Here is a 27018-nt window from a genome sequence, read left to right as displayed (position 1 = left end):
AGCCTTTCTCTGGCCTAATGAATCATATTACATACAATTAATTTCTGGCAAAATGTTAACATAAACAATTCATCCGGTGGCTGACGAGCATATGTGAATTAAAACAAACAATTGATTTTTGATTACAGGCATTATTTAAGCAGCATAAAAACTACCTAGAAGCATGGCGCTACATGCGTTAAAACCCAAAAATACTAGCTAGCTACAGGTACTTACTAAAAACAGCTCCCCAAATAAATCAATCAATTAAAGAAATCAATTAAGTAAATCAGATATATCAATCAATGATTTGTTTTTCTTAAAGAGAAAATTTGTTTCAAAAAAAAAAAATCAAAGTTCATATATGTTATTATTTATTTAATACTATATTTCAAATAAAGATTTCATTGTATTCTTTGACTTTGCATGTTTATATGAAAATGGTGAATCTATCAATCAAGTATTATAAAGAAACGTACTATCAAAGACATTGAAATGCGTGAATCTCCCAATCACCTTTCAGTATAACATCTATATGTTGGTGAAAAAATGGGGGGGGGGGATGTATTTCTTAAAGGGAAAGATGGTATCAAGGTGGATGAAATATAAGGCACAAAAACGAAATAAATCAGTGAAATTTTCAGAAAATCTGGTAAAGGACTGGAAAGCTTTGTAGATTTTTTACTTCATGGCAGATTAATCACAACTCTGTGAACCTTACAAGTGCCTTTCCTGTAAGTTCTGTAAAATTGTTGAATTTCGATTTTCTCCACAGAAATAATTTCATTATACCTCTGCCCTGGATATATCATTGTACGCAGGAAATTATAAATTCATGATTTTAAAAAAAAGTTAATAACTTTTAAAAATTGCTGAAAGATAATCACAGTCAACCTTCACTATCGACTGATTACTTTCATTACTTTCTTACCCAATATAATATTTTTCTTTAAACCAACGTGGACCTCTCCTTTACTGTAATGAACTTTATAACAAGTAGAAAATGAAGTTGAATCAAATGTTGAATGGTTGCTAGATCATACTACAAAAAACCCCAGATGATATGCAAGTGATGAAGTGCTGTCGAAGATGTACATGTAGGGGCTGAAGATGGGTCACTGGATTGTGCTGCATGGGAACCAGCGAAATATTGCAAAATGGTCCAAGGATCAGCCAAATATTGCAAGATGATGTATGGAAATAATACAATCTGATGCCAAAGGAAGCTCCCAACTTACTGGTATACAACACAGTTTCTGAAGTCACATTCTTACTACCACTGATAGAAATCACAGAGAACTGATAACCAGTCCCTGCAGTGGGTAGACTCTCACAAGTGACTTCGTACATGTAGGTGCTGTTGCTTCCCACATCGCTAATTTCCTCAGGAGCTGTATCATTTTCATAACAAAACACCTGAAAAGAGTCCATCTCTCCTTCTGGATGGTTCCAAGAGGCAACGAAGGATGAATTTGTAGCATCACCTGCTTCAATGTGTACCATATTAGGTACTACAAAACAGGTTGGAAATAGATGAGTGTTGTTAAACAAAAAAAAGAGGAACATGTTTTATTACATTAAATCCATACAGGCACATACTAGTATTTGGTCTAAAATTACTAATACAAAAAAAAAAAAAAAATAACACAGAGGAAAAGTGCATTCCAGTACTATTTCATTTAAATGAGCTCTCAATGTTATTTTTCTATTTATTTATTTTTAAAATATTTTTTGGGGTCTTTTTTACCCAGGGTGGACTAGTTTGACACTGTTACTCTTAAGGGCCCTGCACACATAAACACATGAAATGAACTTTATATGAATCACATTTTTATGTTTGGAGAGGATGATAAATGTTTCTTTGAATTGCTTTCAAACCTAAGACCTTCCTTTATACCCAAAATAGCCTGCTCGGCGGCCGAGCGGCGAGTTTTTAACCAATTCTGCCCGACGGCTGCCCGGCCACCAAGCGGCGGCCGCCCAGGCACCGCTCTGTCGCCGCTGAAGTTTTAGCGCGGAGTTAAAATTTGGGCGGTGCCTGCTCACTTTTCACTCGCCGCCCAAAATACGCTCTGTGCCTGGGCGGTCGCTGCCCGGGCACCGACCTAATTGCTGGGCGATGCCTAAATTCCAGCAGCGACCGAGCAGGCTACTGATCGGTTTGTCGCTGCTGAGATTTGTGACCATAGCTTAAGTCATGTTCAGAAATTTTCAGAATGAATTGGAGGTGGACATAGAGGGCTGTTACCCAGTATTTGGAGGGGCTGCCACCAGGTACCTTAATACAGGATCTCAAAGGACACTTTCCTTTTTCAAAAATCATGTTTGAACTGAGGATTTCTGAATGAATTGAGAGTGTGTGAGGGCTATTGTCGATGGCGCCCTTGAGCCCTAGACACTGACAATTTTTAGAGAACTTACATGCTGTGATGGTGGTGGTAGATTCATTACTGATTTCATTTCCACTAAGTGATGTGACAGTGATAGTGTAGTCCGCCCCGGCAGCAGATAGTCCCACACAAGATACCTCGTACATGTTACTGCTAACGTCTGTTATTGGTGAAGATGGGTCTTCTGTACCCTCTGAACATGAGAAGGTGTACTGGTCTATCGCTCCACTAGGCTTGGTCCACTCGGCTGAGATGGAATCGTTAGTGGCTCCGGATTCAGTAAGATTCACGGGAGAAGGTTCTGCAGAAAAGAATAAGTATTATAAATAGGTACTCTCTATGACTATATGACAGCACAATGTATCCTCTGGAAAAGGCACTATATACCGGTAAATCAAATTATTATTAGTATTATTCATCATTATCATTTTTATTAGATGGTATCTGTCATATCATTATCATCATCATTATTATCTTCATCGTTATTATCATCATCATTATCACTCTTCATTAAAACATTGTTTATTGAGAGTACAGTATATTGAAATGAAGTCATACTTTTGGTCCCTACTTTACTAATTCAGTTGAAACCAACCCCCGATCTAAAATCATGTTAACAAAGGAAAATGTAGACTTCAGATTATTACCTCATTTGTTAAATCCCATTTTGAACAAACGCTTGAACCAAGCGTTTGGGTTTGAAATTCATTGAAATACAGGTATCTATTGATGTTGAGACTTACTCGTTCTACCCTGTTCACTGTCATCACTAGTCTCATCTGTACCATTTTGTGCAGTAACAGTCACGTTGTAGAGCGTCCCTGGTGTTAAACCAGGGATGGTATGCTCAGTCGCTGTTCCGCTAAGACCAAATGATGTGTCGCTGCCAGAGCCGTCAGCTGGAGACCATGTGACCACCTGATCTGTAGCACCAGTTGGAGGAGTCCATGTCACTTTCAGAGAGTCAGTGTTTCCTTCATTTTCCACGGTGACAATATCTTAAGGTGCAGAAAAGTGAAAAAAGCAAGGTATCATTTATATTTGTAACAATTCTTGTAATTGTCAGATCGATTCTGCCCCCCCCCCCCCAATACTTTAGTGTAATTGATTCTAGAATTTGGAACAATGTACCATGCTCAATTTGAACAGGAGAAAAACTATCCACATTCAAAATAAAAACTAACAACCCATCTTTCCATTTTATTTCACAGAGCTTGTTTTTGTCTATATTATATGTTGTTTACATAGTACATGTACAAGTACATGTAAGTGGCTATTATTAAAGTGATATAAATTTGTTTACATCAATTTGTCAAAACAATCAAAAGTATCTTACGTAATTAAAGAAATTAACATCTTACATGTAAACCTAACCCCCATGACATTTGCTTCCTACCGGGTACCCTATTAACACCTGGGTGGAGAGGAGCAATGCAGATAAAATGCCTTGCTCAAGGACACAAGTACTGTACCGGGCATCGAACCCACGACCTCTGCATTTCCAGTCAAGCAATTAAACCACTCCTCAACACCACTATAGATACCATTCTTCCTGAAATTTAATGTAGTATATGAAATTCTCTAGGAATTATTTATTGTGCTCAAGAAGGAAGTTTGTACATAGAATAATCAGCTCTCAGATTCATGTACAAGGCTATCTCTTGTAAACATACTTCTGAAGAAGTAAAGATACAACATGTTCATAGCTGCGTTTACACTGCAACAAAAAAGAAAAACACAAAAAAAAATATTAAAAAAAAGATTTTTCTCACATTCTGTTTTCTTTGCCGGTAATTGCATACTGGAGTGTGTTTTTTTTAAACCCCTGACAAAGTTTCACAGATTTTTGCAGTGTAAATGCAAACTTCAGCATTAAGATAACGATTTTTGCTCGCTTTAGGGCACCAACAAGTGATAGGGGCCAACATGCACACTAATAACCAAAATTCAGTATGATGGTTTTTATGGTGTTTGGGATGTGTAAATGTGCCTTACAGGTGTATGTTATAAAAAAACTAGATGGAATTTTGACTGCGTGCAGTCGAAAATGATGCCTCCGCCATAGAGCAATTTAAACAAGTTTGGAGTTTAAATCTCCGGTGGTTCTTGAGATATCATGATAACAATCTCAATGTATGGAATTTCATAAGTTGACCTCTGTGACCCTTGACCTTTGACCTACGTGCTCCAAAATCTAATCAGATTGTCTTCCTATGGTGATACACACTATCATTAAGTTTGAAGTTTAAATCTCCAGTGGTTCTTGAGATATTATGATATGGTGATACATACTATCATTAAGTTTGAAGTGAAAATTCTCCAGTGGTTCTTGAGATATCGCGATAACGATCTCAATGTATGTAATTTCATAAGTTGACCTCTGTGACCCTTGACCTTTGACCTACGTGCTCCAAAATCTAATCAGATTGTCTTCCTATGGTGATACACACTATCATTAAGTTTGAAGTTTAAATCTCCAGTGGTTCTTGAGATATTATGATAACAATCTCAATGTATGGAATTTCATAAGTTGACCTCTGTGACCCTTGACCTTTGACCTACGTGCTCCAAAATCTAATCAGATCGTCTTCCTATGGTGATACATACTATCCTTAAGTTTGAAGTTTTTACATCTCCAGTGGTTCTTGAGATATCATGATAACAATCTCAATGTATGGAATTTCATAAGTTGACCTCTATGACCCTTGACCTTTGACCTACATGCTCCAAAATGTAATCAGATTGTTTTCCTATAGTGATACACACTATCACTAAGTTTGAAGTTTAAATCTCCAGTGGTTCTTGAGATATCATGATAACAATCTCAATGTATGGAATTTCATAAGTTGACCTCTGTGACCCTTGACCTTTGACATACGTGCTCCAAAATCTGTTCAGATCGTCTTCCTATGGTGATACATACTATCCTTAAGTTTGAAGTTTAAATCTCAAATGGTTCTTGAGATATCGCGCTAACAATCTCAATACAAGGAATTTCATAAGTTGACCTCTGTGACCTGTGACCTTTGACCTACGTACTCCAAAATCTAATCAGATCGTCTTCCTATGGTGATAAATACTATTCCCGAGTCTTAAGTTTAAATCTTAAATGGTTCTTAAATTGTGATAACGGTCAAACGGGACGGACGTACGGACGGACAACCCGAAAACATGATGCCTCCGGCACCACCTTCGGTGGCGGAGGCATAAAAATCAATGTAATCTATTATATGAACATGTCATGACATGTAGAGCATGGGAGAGTTGAGTATGTTTTACACTCATCCCATTAAGAATCTTACCCTTCATTAAAAAAAAAAAAAAACACTGCCCACAAAGTTGGAATATTTACATACAGCTATTTCTCTTTCTTTAGCTTTAGCAATGAAGATTGGGTATCTGAATGGGGGGAAAAGCTACCATCTGTATTTGAATGACAATAACTCTTTTTAAAATCATTCAATTCAATTCAATTTGTATTTATTTCATTTCCAACAGAAAGATAAACCAAGGCATTACAGATATTATTACAGAAAATATGAAAAAATGTATGTACATTTAATAATTTTATATCTTGATAAGTTAACAAATACATTGTACACATAATAAAATTATTACAAAAAATTCTTAATTTCTGAGGAAATGGGGGGATCCACTAAAAAGCAATGCTTGTACACTGTAGTTTGTGGATCCCCCAGAAAAAATAAAATTGTTTCAAATTGTGCCTACGAAGACTTGGAAAACACAAAACAATATTACAAAACAACAAACATCCACGAAACAACAAGGAAAAGGAAAACAGCTAAAAAGAAAAAGGGAAAGGGGGAAAAGAAAATGGGAAAAAGGAAGAAGGAAGAAGGAAGAAGAGGTAGTTGTATTCTGATTCTGGGAAGGTAAGATCATAAGACCAAATAAATATTAAAATAATCGAGCAGATGATGAAGACCTAAATAAAAATTAAGATGATTACCAGCTGTTATCTGATTTTTATTGTATATTTTTAAAGGATTTGAGCAAAAATATTTTTAGTTTTATCTTGAAAGAATTTAGGGATGGACTATCTTTAATATCTTCAGTTAGAAAATTCCAAAATCTAGGACCATCATACATAAATAACTTTCTTACACAGGACCTACATGTACATGTACACTGCATATTATTGGATTCACTGAACCTTAGCTAAACTCCTCCTGTTTTCCTGCTTCCTTTTTAAAGTTCATAGAAGCGCAGACTTCCCCTTTCATATGTAATGTATTAGGATATACGTACATGTACGAGGGGTCCTAAAGGGAATTTCCCTCTTTGATAATGTTATACCTAATCTCTTGCATGTTATAACAAAACCTTTAGCATACATTCATGTATACATTCCTGTACTTTGATTTTGGATCTTAATCTAAGCCCAATTTACAAATACAATTATGTAACTTCTAGAACACTGCTCTTCTGATTGATGATAATATTTAATCTAAACTGATTTGTACCAAAATACTTTGTTTAGCTGTTTAATGCTATGGTCACAAAGGTTCGTACGAACCATAATTTTGTACGAATCTCCCTGTTTTTCCATTGTCTGAAAATCGTTCGTACAGCGTTCGTAGAAGTTCGTAATGGCATTTGTGACCGAGGCTAAAGGGGTAGGCTCGACTTGCACATAATGTGCTATTATCTGGCCCCTTTTACCAACCAATAGTCTCTCTTCTTATACATGTCAAATCATTGTATGAAATGTATTGCTGTTGTTGGTAAATAAATCAAATCAAATCAAAATCAATTATTAACACTATCTTTATTATTTGCATTATAATAGTTATTAATATCATTACTATTGATATCATTATTATAATTTTCCATTATTATAATAGTTATAATCATAATCATCATTAATATCATTATCATCATTTTTATGATCATTACCATCATTATCATTCTTAACAATTTTGATAATATTAGTAGTAGAATTATTATTACCATTATTGTTATAAGTTTTTACTTTTTTTTTATTATTATCATGTATTGCTTTACCTTTCTTTGAAATAAAGACAGAATTCAATCAACCATCATTCTTTCTAAACTTTTTCTTGACACAATGACTTTTTAAATGGAATCAATGCTACAGGTGTACATGTATATATAAATACCGTAAATCTCTGTGTATATAAAGACGCACCTGTGTATAAGATGAACCCTATTTTTAGGACCAAAAAAATAGATAAATAAATGATTTAAAAAAAATAAGTTTGCTTTGGGTTTTGCCGACACCACAAAGGTAGCAAGCCAGATCAGATTGCGTCTTATTTCAACGATCATTACCATTCGGAAACCCAAGCCATGCAGGGCAGGGAAGAACTTTTTTTATTACGAGACGCAGTTTAAGTGCTTGTGAACTTGTCACAAATAATAGTAACAATGTTGTTTTTAAAACTAAAGATGACAGAGAAACTTTCCTCTGATTCCAAACAGAAATTTGGACAGGCTAGATTTTGTGTGGTGAGTCGTTTTAACCCCTCTGAAAAAGTATATAATATACATGTATATGTATTTATATGTGGGTGGGTGAGTATGTGTATATGTGTGTGTTTATTCAAGTAAATTTGAAAAATCTATCAATCAACAAGTAACTAAATAATTGGCCGATATGCCACACAAAATGACTTAAATATGTCTCCACAACTGGATGTGTACTGTGATATGCACTTGTGTAAACAACTATAACAGGAAGTTCTTTACACAAAATCAAAATCAAAAGAGGGGCGGATTTTACGAACAATGAAAAATAGCACAATCAAGGCATTTTTAAGGAGTATCTATGCATGCTTATTTGCTTACATGAATACATGTAAAAATGTGGGGAATTTTTTCTAAGAGACACTTGAACTTAACCCTTTGCCTACTGGAACTAGGTAGCTCCTGTATTTACCCTGTGGGAACGAGAGGATGCAGCAGGCAACATGTTAATACCAGAGCTGCCAACCTCCAGAACAGAAAATCAGTAATATCAAAAGGCTCAAAACAGTAATTTGGGGAATAAATCAGTAATTTCCTATCAAAGCGGTGCTATGAATCTTTAAAAAAAACGGCATGCCAACACTGCGCGGACGCACATGATTGTTTGAAATTTGAAATTTTGGTGAGTTTACTCACACAAAGTTGCTAAATATTTATTATCAGGTCATGACAACACATCAGTTTTCCATGAAAAATTGGTTTCTATTAAGAAAATACCGCCATACTGCACAGCACTCGCTACGATAAATCATATTTACGCAACTACAAAATCCGTAATTTTAGACAACATTCCGTAATGATCGTTAATTTCCCAATTACAAGAAAATCCATACTAGTTGGCAGCTCTGTAATACTCTGTTTTGTATTAGTGTCATGTTTCATGGAAATCCATCACGCTTTAATACCGTATGTTGCACATTTTGAAGTACCTATAGATGTTTATGAATATTTATCTATCTATCTATCAGGCTATAGTTCATCCAGACGTTGGACAAAGCCCTCCTCATGAAATTTACATTCTCTTCTGTCTCTAGCTGTCCTAGTCCAAGCGGCTGTTCCCATGTATGATGTTAGGTCATCTCTCCATCTTCTCTTCTGCCTTCCTCTTCTTCTCTTTCCCACCCTTAGTTGCCATTCTGTTAAACAATTTGTCCATCTATTCTGAAGTCTTGCTAAATGCCCAGCCCATCTCCACTTTGATTCATATGAATATGAACCATATCAAAAAATATCTTTAGTCACTTACATTAATCTTTGTTTACTTCATGTCATGATTAATTGCTGGTATAAAAAATACAAAGTGTTCCTAATATATGAACATATTAAAGGCTTTGGAATGGAAAGAAAGAAAAACTCAACAACAAAAAATTAATGCTTATCTTGAGCTCAGTATGGGAAATGTATTTTGAGAGAAAATTGCTATGATTTATTCTGTATTGTCTGTCCTGCAATAGATTGGTTGTTTGAACCAGTTAAATAAAAAAAAAATGCACAAACACTTACTGGGCATCATCATTTGCACATAGTGACCTGTCTTTAAAACAGTTAAGCATATCTCGCCTACCTACCCAGATTTCCTTATCCCTTTTTCCTTATCTTTCTATGCAGTTGCTCGTTATCAGCCGCTATACATTTTCTACCAAATTTTGTTTGGCACATATTACATTTATTTGTAATCTTTAACATTCAATGTAAGTGTTGTTGGATTCTGTAAGAATTTATTTTCTATATTTACCAAAACTCAAGTTTATCTTTAAGCAATTCAAAGCTACAGATAAAATACATGTACAAAGATACGATCCTTCTTTGTATGGTTGCTTGGAAGCACAAATATTAGTGAAACTGATTAGCTACAGTAATATGCTAACTATGCTTTGACTACGTCTGACCTTTTGAATCATCAATTAATTTTTGTTTTGTGAATTATTCAAATTTCTATTGTGCAAGCAATAAACTAAATACTGCACGCAAATGGGCATTAACCTAGATTCATCTCTGGAATGCCCATGTAATCAAAATTCTTTGGCCCTATATCAGAGCTGCCAACCTTAATTGTGCGACCCAAAAAAGGAACCATTATAGCAAAAAAAAGGAATTCATTAAATCAATACTTACAACCACGCGCGACACACTTCCAATGCAGAAATGTTCATTCCTCATGCTGTTTTTTGCCATACAAGCAGGTATTTTTTCATTTTTCATTTTGGATATCAGCATTTCATTCTTTTTGAGAACATTTTTCTCTTCAAGGATGTTTTAAACTTAGTTTTCTATTGAATTAGTGATCAAATTAACATTTTAGGGCAAAAAAAAGAGTATTTTATGAAGAACCGTAATTTGGAAGAAAAAACTTAGTTATTCCAGCAAAATCAGAATGGTTGGCAGCTCTGCTATGTGCATATCTGGTAACCAGGAAATTCTGTCTGTTTAGAGCTCAAGGGGCCTAACTTAATACTGTCCTTCTGGCTATAAACAGACAATTTATCCTCTTTTGTACTTAAAGAGAAGGTTGAGTTCTGGGAAGAGGTGAAAAATAATTTGAGAGCATTACTCATTCTTATTATGCAAGTGTGGAAGAACATCAGTTAAGACATGTTTCCTGAAAAGCATGGCTCTTCAAATGCCTTCATATTCTAAATATGCATGTAACATCGTAAAAATCGGGGGGGGGGGGGGCCGGCTTTTTACGCCACGTGTTCGTGTAGTCCCATATACATCTTTCTGTGCAAGTGTTTGTAACTTTACCAAGACTTGGCCACATTTCTTATCATTTTGATGATTCCAGAACCTTGCAATACACACAAATTCTAATATGCTAGATGATCAACCTTTTCTGGTCGGTTCCACACCGTTTCTTTCACAATGCAATCGCATGACCAGAACTCAACTTCATCTTTAAACTAGCTTCCGATTCGATCTAATATTTCTTTTCTCCTCAACAATTTATGCCTTCCATCAATTTCCTCCTCTCCCTCAATGAAATGTTTAATTGATTCCTATAAACATACTGTACATGTACATGTAGATAGTACATTCAATGAAAATCAGCTATGGTTTTGGAGAAAAAAATTCCAGTATGTTTCCTGACAATGTGATATATTTAAGCTTACATTTGTAGATCTATAAATATTTAACAAAGTACCTAATTTAGCAAGTCCACCTTTCATTCTTGAGTTACACCCCAAAAATAAAAATATCAAAAATATCAACAACAACAAAAACAAACAAACAAAATATAAATTTTTTTTACAAGGGGTATGCATAATTTAGTTGTTAACTGTATATGGACTGTATGTTGTAGTTTGCCTAGTATTTTCTTCCTCATGCATATTCCATGTAATTTCACACTTGAGCTGCACTGTGGTTTTCAACGAATGCCTTTCCAATTAAAAACCAGGAAATATCTCTGACTGGTTCTCTTTTATTGACATTAATAATAATGATAATCATAATGACAGGATCAAAGACTTCCTCTATTTGATTAGAGGGTGTTTATTTATTTACATTTTTTTAATTTTACGTCTAGACTTCCTCCAATGGTACATGTATTATGCTATTCAAAGCTATTATGTCACATGACATACCAACCACATTTTGTGTGGACATCAATCTGATGATCAGGGCCCTGTTATAATAATAAGTTATAATGACTGTTATAAGCTACTGAAATCGTAGCATTTGATTGGCTGGAAGCAAATTTGTCATAGACAGTTTATAGCATTTGTTCTTGATAACAAGTTTTATGAAACAGGACCCAGTATTCAATATAATAGTTACATTAAGTCAGTATTTTATGTAGAATGTCCACTTTGATATCAATCCAAATGTAAAGTTGATAACTAATAATGACTAGATCAACTTACTGTATAAAGCGCAGCTACACGTACAATATAAATATACTCTAACGCGCTGTGATGAAAAAAACTCCTAACGGTGCTACTTTACTGACACACACACAAAAAAAAAACTATTCAAAAGCTCCTGAAAACTAACAAGTTCATCTTTAAAGGTAAAGACCAGTTATGGTCATGCGATTGCATTGTGAAAGAAACGTTGTGGAATCGATCAGAAAAGGTTGATCATCTAGCATCTAGCATCTGCAAGGTTCTGGAATCATCAAAATGATAAGAAATTTGGCCCATTCTTCGTAAAGTTACAAGCACTATACACAGAAAGATGTATATGGGACTACCCTATATCTCTCACTGACCATGAGAGAAACAAATTTACCAAATATATGAATTAGTAGGCGGTTTCCCGGCAAATTTTTGATCATCATGTATTAGTCAAACCATATTCTTTCACATGATTGGTAATGAGAGCTTCCATTTCATTTTTTGAATTTGGGGCGTTTCCAATACTGGTCTTTACCTTTAACCAAACTTTGAAGAGAGCAACATATGAGGCTTTTCTTATGTCTAGTAGTAGGTAGTGGCATAAAGGGACACTTAGTAGTAGGTTATTCCAAAGCTTTGGAGTGGCGCAAGTAAAAGCGACATCTCCAATAGTTACTTTTGTTTATGTGAGGTGGGTGTGGAAGCAGCTTGTCCTGTGTACTTTATATTAATGTGCATATGGATGTGATTTTAAAGATAATAATTCTGACAAATAATTTTGGGCTTGACTATTCTAAGTTAAAAGTAACACATCCTTTAGATTTACCTGGTGCATCTATCGCCACAGAGTCCTGCAGAGTGCAAATCTGTAAATCAAACAAAACAACATAAAACAGGTTAGTGAAGAGTTAAAGTTGGTTGTTGGGCACTCAGACATGTCTTTAAAGTCAACTCAAGTTCTTGGACTTTGGAATTAAACACTTTTGTGAATGACCGCTTGGGTTTTGATTCGTTTACTTCTTGGTCTAAAAGAGATAGTGCATGGGCTCAGTAGTACAAGTACATGTACAATGAAATTACAGTGTATTCTAAATCTTCAGCAAATAAGTCTGACTTTTTTCTTCTTCTGAATTACAACTGAACATTATATAAATTGCTCTGTGATCTAATGACCCAACATACATGTGCAGGTACATGTACATAGAAATGATTTAATCTAATCTAATGATTTTTTTCAAACTTTTTACCATTTTCTTTATCTTATTGTTCTGCTTTCGTACAAATGAACGTATTACAAGGGTTAGATTGCCCTTTAGTTGAGCGGAATCCTGTAGTATGCTGACTGTCAAGACTCTATTATTTAAAACAACTGCTGAAACACCTGTTTGAACAATTAAATGCATGATTAATACAAATCATGTAGAGCTAATTGAATTCAATGATCATGGGTGTCGATACTTACGTAATACCTATTCATCAGGGGGGATGAATGAATAGATCATCCCCCCTGATGAATAGGTATCAGTTACGGATCGACACCCATGTCAATGATGATAATAATAATAATAGTGGGTTCTTGTATAGCGCTTGTGTCTGTCAGACTTGACACTCCTGGCTTTAGCAAGGCTGCCATTATGGTACTCTAGTATTTTAAGGAATTAATTCCTGCCAGGATCTACTCGTACAGCATGTTGTTGACCTGCCTCACTTTTAGACCAACCACTAAACATTTCATGATTTTAAAAAATGATATAGAAATCAGACAAATCAAATGCAGTAGCATGGATAATTACAGTGTGTATATCACACCAAAATATTTCAAACTGATTGCTTTCAGAGTGGTAACAGATTGTAAACTAGATGGAACTTCGACTGCGCGCAGTCGAAAATGATGCCTCCGTCATAGAGCAATTTTACAAACCAAAACAGAAGAAATTTTTCAAATTCAAGTTCAATTGTAATCCATTAACAGGTTTTCAGAATATTGTGATTACAAGCTATTTTTGCATACATAATGAGCCCATGACCTTTGACCTTATGAACCAAGAATCTACTCAGTTCATTGGCTCTGCAAGAAACATACATGACCTAAGTTGGCAGGAATCCATCAATCGGTTCTTGAGATAACGCGATCACGAGCTGTTTTTGCATACATAATGTGCCCTGTGATCTTTGAACTTTGACCTTGTGACCCCTACATCTAATCAGTTCATCGGCTCTGCAAGTAACATACATGACCTAAGTTTGGCAGCAATCCATCAATCGGTTCTTCAGATAACGCGATCACAAGCTCGTTTTGCATACATAATGAGCCCTGTGGCCTTTGACCTTTGACCTCGTGACCTCAAAATCTAATCAGTTTTTTGGCTTTGCAAGTAACATACATGACCTAAGTTTGGCAGCAATCCATCAATCGGTTCTTCAGATAATGCGATCACGAGCTCGTTTTGCATACATAATGAGCCCTGTGACCTTTGACCTTTGACCTCGTGACCCCAAAATCTAATCAGTTCATCGGCTCTACAAGATACATACATGACCAAAGTTTGGCAGGAATCCATCAACCAGTTCTTCAGATAACGCGATCACGAGCTCGTTTTGCATACATAATGAGCCCTGTGACCTTTGACCTTTGACCTCGTAACCCCAAAATCTAATCAGTTCATCGGCTCTACAAGATACATACATGACCAAAGTTTGGCAGGAATCCATCAACCAGTTCTTCAGATAACGCGATCACGAGAACGGGACGTACGTACGTACAGACGTACGTACGTACGTACGTACGTACGGACGTACGGACGGACGGACAACCCGAAAACATAATGCCTCCGGCTACTTCGTAACGGAGGCATAAAAATGCATGCACAAAATAAAAGAAGACTAAGTGCCATTCATGAAAGTTTCTTGCTAACGAAAAACTCCAGTTCTTAACAAAAAAATTCTGATTGAATTTCTAACATTTCATTCACATGCTCATGGCATGCTCCCTTACACATGAACGGCAAAATAAATCTGGAAATATTTAATGATTCTTAAAAGTAGTAGTAGTAGTAGTAGAAGTAGTAGACTATTGGATAACTTGTTTAGCTCAAAGCTAATCTGCCATGAAGTCCATTCCATAAATCAACTAAAATACATCATCAGACCTATACAAACTGTTAAAAAATTAAAAGTGTGGAAGTACTCATGCAAAAGAGGAACATCGTACGTTTTGTAAAATACATGTTCTTACTGTATACATAATGGTGAAGAGAGAAATAAAAACAAAACAAAATAGATAATATACAAACACAAACAGACTTTTGATCTAGTTTATCAAACTAAATTAACATCAATACAACAGCGTGCTTCAGTCATGTGCTCCTACATTTGTAAATTTATAAAGAAGATATTATTTCATCCGACCAAAAGGATTAAAGTTGCAACATGCGGCATGCTAGTAATAACTACTTACTATACGTAATTTCCATGATTACCGCAGGTTTAGACCATTCTTTAAACATGGACAGTATATAAGGTTCAGCTTCTGAGAGACCAGACAAAATAAACATAGTTTGATTTGTTTCCATTCATGATGATTTCAACAATTTCTTATAGATCAAAGAACAAACACCGTATATATATATATATATATATATATATATATATATATATGTACATGCACACGTATGCAAGAGGTATCGTGCATGGACGAGTGGATATGTCGTCGGACTGTCTATCACAAGGTTAGCGGTTCGAATCTGGCCGCGGCACTAATGTCCTTTGGCAAGACATTGATCTACATTTGTCACACTCCACCCAGGTGGAGTAAATGGGGGCAGGTAGGAAGGAATTCCTTGAATGCTGTGAGCACCGAAATTGGTAGCCTAGCAGAGCAGGGGTAATATTGGAGCTCTTTGAGCACCTTGCAGGGTGGATATGTGTGCTATATAACTACCCAATATCAGTATTATTATTATTATTATTATTATTATTAATAAAAGAGAGAAAGTATGGGTTCTGTCGGTTAAAGATGAAATAGAATTTGAGAACTTTCTCATTCTTAGTACATGTACATGTATGTAATTTTTGAAGAATATCTATTAGAAATACTTGTTTCTCTCGATAAGGGTTGCTCTTAAAAGGTACAGTGTAACGTGAAAAGTTTGGACCAAACAATCAAACCATGTGGGGTTTGTAGTCCCATATATACCTATTCCTGTGTGCAGTGCATGAGAACTTCAGCAAAACTGAATCAATTTCTTTTGATTTATAAAATATACCTTTTTAAATTGCTTCATCATAGATTATATGTTCACAATGTAACCATGGCCAGTACTCAACTTCAGTTGCTCATGTTTTATGAGTAACATCCACCTTTAAAATGTACAATATATAAGTTCACCCATACCGGTAGTTATTAGGAAGCTCAGGACTAATAGAAAGCCATTACTGCTTTATTTCCTTGTAGCTAATATACCATTCAGTCATCTAATTGTGCAATTTGAAAGACCTTTTGATAAACCCAGGTGCATCCCCTTTTTTGGCCCATTTTGATCGCCTCATTTCACATATTCTAAAGTGCGATTTAGCGAAACAGGACACAACAACTGTAAAACAAATGAAGCATTGCCTTCAGTACCACCTACAAGGTTCAAATATTTATTTGCAAATTGTTTAATCTGAATAAAACCCAGAGAGTGGTAATTGACTCATTGTATGACATTTATGACAGGAATGTACTGTTTGAACAGGGATACTTTGGTCACAGGTAAGTGTACACCTACACCAGTGTAATTTACACAAAGGATTTTAATGCTTGATATGAAAATAAGAATGACTGAAATCTGTTTTCATTTAAAATTTATTTCAAGAAACAGAAGTGAAGATTAGCCCTACTTCAGGTAATTTTTTTCAACAAAGAGGAAGTAGAGAGCCTTCACAATATGGTGTCAAAAGTTGACTCATCCTTTCTTTGTGAAAATGAGGTTAACATATAACCAAAACTGCATAAGGGGGGGGGATCCCACATCTCATGACTTCCATGCAGTTATGTTTTCAAAAGGAATATTTGTAAGAAAATATGTTATTAATCTTAAAATCTGTTTTGTAATAAGGAGGAATGAAAACCCAATATTTCATGCAGGTTTTGTTTTCGAAAGGAAGCATAATGTTTAGAAACTTATAATCTGTTTGAACATGAACTTATCATGAAAACTCTAATATGTTATGCAGTTATTGTTTTCAAAAGGAATATTGGTCAGAAAATATGTTATGAAACTTAAAATCTATTTTGTAATAAAGAAGAATGAAAAGTCCAATATTTCTTGCAGTTTTTGTTTTCAAAAGGAAGAATTGTCAGAAAATATGTTATGAAACTTAATTTCTGTTTTGTAATAAAGAGAAATGAAAACTACAATATTTCATGTAGTTACTGTCTTCAAAAGGAAGAATTGTAAGAAAATAATGTATACAGTGTAGAAACTTATAATCTGTTTTGTAATATTAAGAGGGATGAACTTAATATGAAAGCTCTAAAATTTCATGGAGTTATTGTTTTCAAAAGGAAGAATAATGTTTAGAAACTTAGAATCTGTTTTGTAATAAAGAGGAATTAAAAGTCCAATATTTCATGCACCTTTGTTTTAAAAGGGGAAGAATATTCAGAATATAATGTTTAGAACCAAATAAATTTTAGAAAAATCTGTTTCGCAACAATAAGTTCAAGATATGGCAGGTGAGTAGTAAGGACCTGAACTGTGCAGTGTACATGTACATTAAATTTTTCTAAAAATCACTTAATTTCCTCTAATAGTATACCATTAAAGATAAAGACCAGTTATGATCATGCATTGTGAAAGAAACATTGTGGAATCGATCAGAAAAGGTTGATCATCTAGCACATAAGTATTGGTGTACTGCAAGGTTTTGGAATCATCAAAATGATAAGAAATTTGGCCCAGTCTTGGTAAAGTTACAAACACTGTACACAGAAAGATGTATATGAAACTACGCGACACATGCGCAACACGTGCGTTACAGTATATCTATCAGGTCCAAATAGTTTACAAAATATATCAAATAGTAGGCGATTTCCAGGCAAAATTTGGATCATTATGTATTAGGCAAAACATAATCATTCACATTTTTTGAGAGGGGGGCGTTTCCACAACTGGTCTTCACCTTTATTAATATGATACTATTGATAACATGTGATTGGTAAATTAACCCATTGTACATGAACTGCTTCATAAACAAAATTATAAGTTTCTTTAAGAATACAAACAAAAAATTAAATATAAACTGTAAATATTGATATGAAATTAGGAATGGTTGGAAAATTCCAAATTCAGCCAGCCCTTTTTTTACTTTTCTTACAGTGAGATAAAGGAGATGAAATACGGAAAAGAATGCATCTATTTTGTGATATTCGTTGATAAGGAAAGGGTAAGTCTGTAGAGCAAGTAGTGCACTTACATTTTTCAAGAGGAATTCCTGAAATGCTACACTTTTCCATGAATATGATGTATATTCAGCATGTTTAGAAAATAAATTTGTCTCAATCTGTTATTCAATTTTGTGTATCAAAATGTGTACCCAACTTTGATGGCTTCTAATAAAAATAGTTATAACATACATGTGTATGTATGTGTTCTTGATTACATTTCATTGTAAAGGTAACTACTGTAATACCCTGTGGAATGATACCATATTCATAATTGCGATGCCACGGATGACTGTGCAACAGGCTTTTCAATGTATTGTCAAAATCCTCTTTTACCAAGTTTGGGCTGAATCAATGAATGTGGGTCAGAAGCCATTACAGTACATGTATGTGTGTGTTAAGCTCATTCCAATAACAATTGCTCACTTATTTACATTGAACAAAATCGAACTACATGTAGGTATTTGAAAAGAAAATGTATAATAATAGAAAATATCAGCTCAAACTCAAGGAAATGCTAGTTACAAGCAAAATTTATATTATTCTCTTCATTATGAATATGATGATTATTTACAATCTTGAATTCATTCACAACCCTTGTTTAAGGAAGGTGTAACTATTTTCATCAAGTGATAATACAAAGTGGATACAAATTTCTTTTGAATGTTATCTTTTTTTATGAAAATCTATTTTTAATTTTGTTGGCTACTCATCATCACATGTGTTCTTTCTTGCATTTGGGTTTAGAAACCTTTGAGTTTTCATTCGCTGTTTGAGATTTTATAAACAAATATCAATATGCTCCTTACACATGTAAAATGATGCAGCGGACAAATGAGCAGAGAGAACTCAGATATCATGAGACAAGAATTTAGTAGGCTGTTAAAAATAATCGAAAGTTACTCTATGAATTGAAACAAGGTTCTGTGAAAGCCTAGATTGCCCCATTTTAATTGATGAAGCATTGTAGCATGAAGCATTAATTTAACTTTAAAAGGATTTAGGATTTAGAAGCACATACACCTGACCAACATTTGTTCCATCAGCCCATAATTGGTACAAGGCAATTTCGACAACACTTTTTAAAGACCCTGGTGCTCAGTCATCTGTGACAGAAATATGATTAATATAGTCCTTTAGACAGAAAACAAGTTACTCTTCATCATATAATAGTTGTCAAAGTCATACTGGTTATGACCTTTAAGTTAGGAGCTACCAATGTTGGGTAAACTTTTGTATAGGCCCTGTGTAATAATGATTTCAAAGTCACTTTAAATGGACAACAAATATGAACCTTATGAACCTTATGTCAGGAAGTAGGAAAGACCTGACTTGTGAAGTATATTTCCTGAAATACGACGCTAAAACAGTATGCCATGCCATCAATGTGATACCACAGTGAGATCCTGAAGATGTTCTGCAGGTCCAATTACAGTAATTGAATAAGGATGATTTACTCTTCGCAATCAATCACAAAGCGTTTAAGGTACTGGAAAAATATTACCCTTAAAAGATCCATTACAAAAATACAGGTAATGTGTATGTGTACATATACATGTCAGAAGACATAAAAACCTTCCCTAAATATGTAAATACACCTGGGGGGTGTTTCACAAAGGTTTTAAGTCAAACTTAACTCTTAGTTGGACTTAAAAATTATGGAGAGCCATTCGTAGCATTAAAATAAAATATATTCAAAAGCAAAACTCAAGCATTTTAGAGTTTTCATAAACTTCACATCAAGAACATGAAATCTCCCATGACAATAGAAAATATGAATGATTTAAATCAACATTTAATGCCTTTTGAAATAACTTTTACATAATATTTTCAATGATGCTAACAGCTTTCCATAATTGTTTAGTCAAACTTCGAGATAAGTTCAACTTTAGGATCTTTGTGAAACACCCCCCTGTACACAGTGTACTTGGCATTCAGGTGGCAAGTGGCCAACAAATACATGTATGTACATGTACATGAACATGTAGCAAAAAGATTTTATAGTCAGGCCATAAGGTGATCAGTCACAGTTTCATATATATATATAGTCAAAAATTAAATTACTTATAAATACCTTACTAAGTTTTGTGTTTTATAATCAAGTATGCAAAAACTTGATTTGTCCTGATTCATGTTTCTTGAGAACATGACAGTTTGTGAAATATTGCTTTGTCCAGGCTTGATTTATGTTTCTTGAGAATGTGACATACTGTATGAAAGCTTGCATCTAAAAGTATTCATCAAAGGCCCTGATTTCAATAGTCCACCTTTCATTCTTGAGTTAAGATTTACAGTCAAACCTGTCTTAAACCCCGTTCTCACTCACTTTGAAAGTGATCTTAGTTAGACCGCTCCAGAGGAACGGGTCTTGAGGAACGGTTTGCGAGCGTTCACACTCAGAGCAGTTTTTATGGCTCAAACCGCTCCACGAGTCAAAGTGGTCTTGTTGCTATGGCAGCTCAGGTAGGCGGGTCAATTTTTTCGCGCGCGGAATACAAACCGTATGTACCGTACTACATGTTTCGCACCGAAGGTCACTAGCTCACTTCCGTTCACATTGCACGTTAGAGCGCTCTGGAGCGCTCTTAATAAGACCCGCTCCTCAAGACCACCTCGGAAGGTGGACTTCTGGAGCGGTCCAGAAGTCCGCTTCCTGGACCACTTTGAGCGTTCTCACTCACCTAAGAACCGCTCCTGAGGAGCGGGTCTTAGTTAGAGCGCTCCAGAGCGCTCCAACGAAGTGAGTGAGAACGGGGTCTTAGTGGCCACTAATTTTTTGTCCCCCAAATTCAAGAAAGAAATTTGAGTTGTAGAACATGTCTTGAAAGGCAACCTGTCTACAGTGGCCACTTTCTCTGTTTCCCTTGGGTGGCCTTTATAGACAGGTTTGACTACATACTGTACATGTACAGTACATGTGTATATATTAAAGCCTACAGTATGTTTATATCACATTAATTTGTTCAACCTTTCAGTATGCTTTGCATGAACATTGAATGTTGCATAATTAATAAGTTACCGTAGGCCTCTTTTCCCAACCAAAGTCCTGTTTACATGTATGATCAATAATACTTTGATTTAATGAGAAAATGTTATTAAAAATTTATGACAGCAGTATGGAGTCTCTGTAATTCTACATCACAAGGTGTACCTTGATTCTGTTCCAATGAGGCGTGTCTTCATCATCTCTAGATTGCCAAATAGCCCGCTATTTCTCAGCGTGTCCAGTGGACACTGTCCACACACAAAATAATTTATCCCGAAACTCTATAACGAAACGTCGTATAAAGAATCATCGTATAAATTTCAGAGTGTCCACACACAAGAAACGTCGTATAAATAATCATCGTATAAATACCAGGATGTCCGCACACAGAAAAAAGTAATCCTGAAACTCTACAGCGAAATGACGTATACATGTAGGTGCGCAGTTTGCTACTGCGGTCATGAAATGGAAGCGGAAATGAGAGGTCTGGTCTCCTTTCGCTCGAGGTCACGTTAAGCCCCGCCCAGTTAGTTACACTCCCCCTGTGCACACGCAACATTTTCTGTGATTAGGCGTGATTAGGCGTGATTCTTTATTGAGTTTCAGTTCGAAACGATGCCCAAACCTGGGTTTCGTTAGAATAGTTTCGATATACGACGTATCGTTAGTGAGCGTCCACACACACAATTTTCATCGTAAAACTATCGCGAAACGGTATAGCTAATCACGCCTAATCACGGAAAATGTTGTGTTTGGACAGGGGGTATGATTTTGGAAATAATCCTGAAGTTACAAATCGCGTCTTCATCAGCTCGAGATTTGACCTCAAAAATTGAAACTCGACCTTGAGAAATTAGCTTGAGATATTTTGCTCAGCGTTTGCGCATAGTGTGAGTCTTTGGTCTGGTGAGGACGCACCGGACAAATAGCTGGATATTTTGCAAACTATCCCAAGATATCTAAGGATGACAATCCCGACCAACTATCCCGCTAATTGCAACTTCGGGCTGATGAGGACGCAAATTAGCTGGATAGTTTGCGATCGGGATAGTTCAAATAGCGGGATATTTGGCAATCTCGAGATAGTGCAGACACGCCTAGTGCGACTGTGCGAGTCTTCGGTTTGGTGAGGACGCACCGGACAAATAGCTGGATATTTTGCAAACTATCCCAAGATATCTTGGGATGACAATCCCGACCAAATATCCCACTAATTGCAACTTCGGGCTGATGAGGACACAAATTAGCTGGATAGTTTGCGATCGGGATAGTTCAAATAGCGGGATATTTGGCAATCTCGAGCTAGTGAAGACAGGCCTACTGATGCGAGCAAACAGGGTATCCACCCTCAGTCAATACCCTATCACAACCTTAGCAAATACAGTGACATCACGTCGATTAAAGATAACTCTTTAATGGCAAACGGTGAAATCAAATTCATACTGAGGGTGTAAACTTGCATGCATGTCCTGCTTCTGTACCTGAAAATCACACAATGTTTATGTATGATTTATTTACGTTTCATGTACCTGTAGTCCTGTATATGATTTTGTCTGATACTTTCCCAAGTGTAAATTAAACCTCACTTTATTTCAGAATTTAATTACATGTATTTTATCATTATCATTATTATCATTGATATCATCACTTTCATTATTATCATTATTTTCATCACTATTTTTATCATTATTATCAATATTACAATTATCATTATTCATATGGCAAAACAACAAACAGTATACAGGTGTACAGTACACAAGATTTGATTTTTTTTTTCAAAGAATTTTTCAAAGAGACCATGTTGTGGTCCATCATAATAATTCTTGTATCAAAACTGTAGTAATGTACATGTATGTATTTTAAACTGTATGTACTATGCTTTAAAGGCACACTGTCCTACTTGTAGCTACAGTACTTGCTCCCTCTATATAGAAAACTTCCCCAATCGGTGCCTGTTGGTCACCCATGATCCTCTTTTTCTTATGTTAAATGAGAGCTGAGTTAATGAGATAACCACCTGTCACAGTGACCTCGATGGCTCGCTTTGTGGTCTAATCCCTTCTGGCTGAAGTAGTAAAGCCTCCCTTTAAAAGACTTAGAGCGCGTTCATGCTTGATTTTGAAGGCAGAATGAGCGATTTGTAACGCTCATCGTAATCGCAGTTCCACGGTGCACTGTTCATGCTCACTTCTCCAGGCAATTCTCCTTGGGTGGCCTTCAGCTGGATTCGCAAACCTGTGTGCGCATGCTACGTAGACCCACTAGAGGTCAGTGCGTTGACCACATTTAAACGCGTTTACAAATTGTAAACGCATCTTTTTGTGAGTTTACGATCAGCGATCGTGATCGCCGTTTTTCGGTGATTCTACAAAAGTGAGCATGAACGCAAGCGTGTTTTAACCTAAACGCTTAACAGATGCCTGATTCTGGCCGTCAAAATCAAGCATGAACGCGCCCTTAGAATGAAGATTTAGAATTTATCAAACTGCTGGTGTAAAAAAATACTTTTCTGCTCATGGGAGCTTTGCATTTTGTAAGTGCAATTTTCTCACTGCTCCCTTGTATTTTTCTTCTTTATTGCTGTTAGGGGATAACCAGCAAGGGCAACCAAAATTGGCTGTCAGTGTCAGATGATTGCAAATGACATAAAAATAAAAAAAATTGGTCGCAAAAGTCAGGCAATACAAGATGTTCAAAGGGAAAATACAAGATGATCGTAAAAGTTTCTCTTTGAAGAATATCAGCCTAGAGGACTGTGCAGCTCGTTGAGACTCTATCAAGAAATCAATAACAAATTGACGTTGATTGATGACCTTGCAGAAATAAAATTATACCCCCCCCCCTCCCTCTCCATCCTGCACATTACAACAACATGTTGGCTGTATTAAACAGTATTAGTTGTACGATAAGTACAGTAATTAATTTTTGCACATCTAAACGTTGTAAATTTATGGTGGAAAATAGGCGCTTACAGTAATAGCCATCTGTGTTGTGGGTTGCTGAAGCACACACATGGAATCTAATGCCTGTACAGTTTATTGTACACATACTGTAAACATACATGTATGCAGTAAACACCTGTCTACATAGATTCCCATGTACATTAATGATTAATCACTTTTCGATCCATTTACATTATCGAAGTACACACTTCACATCTCGTATAGAAATTCACTTTTAGGGCAAAGTTTGGTGACAATTTTAGAAAACATGTCTCATCTTTGGGTCTCATTATTTTATGCCACAAGAACTTTGGATTTAAAAACTGATATGAAAACATGCAATAAAGTAGACTGAATTTTTAAAATAAATTTGTAGACACTCACAGGTATTTTTTCATGAGGAGTCATATTTTTATTTTGACCCAAGGTAATAAATTTGCAGCAAATGAAAATTAATTAAATTTGTATCCCACATACATGTACATGTACATGTAGGCTACCAAAATCTTGTCAAAGTCTCTGACATACATACTACATGTACCGTCATGTATATAGTCTCCCAAATATTAAGAGATAGTGTCCCACATTGGTCGTACACATTGACTGATTCATCACCAAGATTCTTCACTGTCTTGTCTCCAGACCCAAACCCATATATTGTCATCCCTGCTACATACAGTTACTTCAGAAGACAGGACCACAACCCGAAGTATGTAATTCATGATGCAATGATTGACTCCTTCAAGATTTCCTACTAATCTATCCAAGAAGACCGTTTCCATTTGTATTACCTGCCATGAACGATGTCCCTGTCATGTTTTGTCACGTATGTTTCCTTTTTAGTTTTGTTTGTATATAAATCTCTTAACTACTGTTCGGGGAACTAGTACATGTATGCCTCCACAAGGCCATTTGACCTTATTTTTTAGTTCCCTATTTTCATTTTCTTATATATTGCAAATGCTTATCATTGTATATACATGTACCTTTGTATTGCTTTTATTGAAAATGGAAATGAATAAAATGAATTGAATTGAATTGAACAATAAGGATCTAGAAACATCTACCATCTGGCTCAGCAGTCAATGCAAAAAGGAATGACCTATACTTCAAGGAGGCTGCTCTACGCTTCATCAGAATGATGCAGCCTCCTGTAGGCTCTCACATTATAGTTTACTGGCATGGATTTTACTTAAAAATGACAAGTGCTTTGTCCACTCATGTATCATCCCAGTATAGCTTCCTGAGTGAGCTGCCAACTTTTAGTATCAATATATTTCATACATGTGAGTCAACAAGCCCTTCAGGCTAATCTGACCATGTGAACATACCACAACACCAACTCAAAAGAAAGAGGACAACAAAACAATAGGCTCTTCTACAATTTTTTTCTGAATTTGGCTTGTGATTTTCGAGTTGAACTTGAAATTACATATACATGTGTAGGGTCATCCACGTGGTGGGTGAGTGCCCTCTGTACACTACTCTCAGAGACAACTTCATAGCTCACTGGCCAAGACGATGGGAGAGCCATTATTCCAACTCGAAAACGAAGGGTGAATGCTTCACAAAGCTAAAGCTATCGCTACTTGGCTCCTGCTCTCACACCTCTCTTTCCGACTGGATCAACCCCTCACTCTTTCACAATCTCTCTCTCAGTTTCATACTTGACCTCCATGTTAAGCGTTCCACTACATATACATGTATGTGATGCCACCTTTAAACCTACCTATCCTTTTTATATGTGTACTACCAACACCTACACCAACTGCAGTTCTCCAAACTGGAGGAAGCCAAGCCAAGAAGAAGAAGGTCTATAGATCTATGTATAATTACAAACATACATGTACATGTAAATCTACATTCCAAAAGATTCTAAGAATGGAGTGTCATTACCAGTTATGGCGCGCCAAGTAATGCTTAGTGACTTACTTTCCAAGCGTACAGTACATGTATCTCAGTTAACCTCAGTACAACTTACAACTTTACAAGATAAGATAGAAAACTCCGTCTTTCATTTAGGGATATAGACTATGTCTGGCTTCACATAATCCCTGTCCTACATCTTGCTTACATGTTTTAAAAGAGAGCATCAAAAGACAAAATATGACCCTCAATGTTTAAAATCTCATCCAGAGTCCAAGCAGACATATTTGTCTGTCCTGAGCTTTTATTTTAGTCTAGGCTAGAGTCTAGTAAAAAAATAAGTGAAGTCTAGACATCTTGCATTTTGACTTACCAGAATTAGGCCTAATATCGACAAGCCAAGATGTCTGCATGGTCTGTTCCCTTCCATTTTGTAGTCCTCAACTTTCCAGCATCCACGTTATTTTAAGCCAATCCTCTTCTTGTCTTGTAAAATATTGTGTTTAGTTATCCAACTTGAAGTGGCTCGAGATCGAGAGGCAATCCAAGACAATTCCTGTCTCTCACTAAACCAGTGTCAATGTCACAAACGGTTTGTCGAATTTCCTTTACAGAATCTGTGAATGGTTTTCAAATATCCTTCAGGACGTGAAATCCATATGAGTAGAATATAGGGTGCTCGAACGGTAGATTTTCGCAGCAGTAGCATTTAATACCATGTCCATGAATGATATATCAACATCCGGCTGGCCGCGCGTGTGGAATTTGAACGAAAGAGAAGTTCACCCGTTTCTATGCCGCAACCACCGGGCTAGTCATGGGTACACGCCCCACTGATTCTCTGGTGCCGCGCGCAGAAATACAAATCAAATATATTTGGACTTTGTTTTAAAGACAAAAACGGCAGAGAAATAAACGACAACTTGACTTTCACTCAAAAAAATTAATAGTTCCCTGATCCGATCCACTACGAATTATACGTAGTCTATCACCTATCAGTGAAACAAGCCCGAAAGAGGAATCGCGACCGTCATGTAGTTAAATAAACATAAACTAGACAAGCTCTTGAAACAATTTTAGGCGT

At 35.8% G+C, this 27018-nt stretch overlaps 1 protein-coding gene across 1 annotated transcript; it reads right to left on the bottom strand.

Annotated features, from left to right (window-relative positions):
• Positions 1-415: 415 nt before the first annotated feature.
• On the bottom strand, positions 416-27018 carry LOC105439609 (receptor-type tyrosine-protein phosphatase H). Its single transcript, XM_030988001.1, has 5 exons — positions 26308-27018; positions 12540-12579; positions 3113-3367; positions 2401-2670; positions 416-1490 (listed from the first exon to the last, which is right to left on the bottom strand). The coding sequence occupies exons 1-5, from the start codon at positions 26362-26364 to the stop codon at positions 1012-1014; spliced, it is 1101 nt and encodes a 366-aa protein (XP_030843861.1). The 5' UTR covers positions 26365-27018; the 3' UTR covers positions 416-1011.

Source organism: Strongylocentrotus purpuratus, unplaced genomic scaffold (genome assembly GCF_000002235.5).
Source record: "Strongylocentrotus purpuratus isolate Spur 01 unplaced genomic scaffold, Spur_5.0 spur5_scaffold_17, whole genome shotgun sequence".
Classification (NCBI taxonomy): Eukaryota; Metazoa; Echinodermata; class Echinoidea; order Camarodonta; family Strongylocentrotidae; genus Strongylocentrotus; species Strongylocentrotus purpuratus.
The sequence above is the reverse complement of the archived record's forward strand: the minus strand, read 5'-3'. Positions and strand labels throughout refer to the sequence as shown.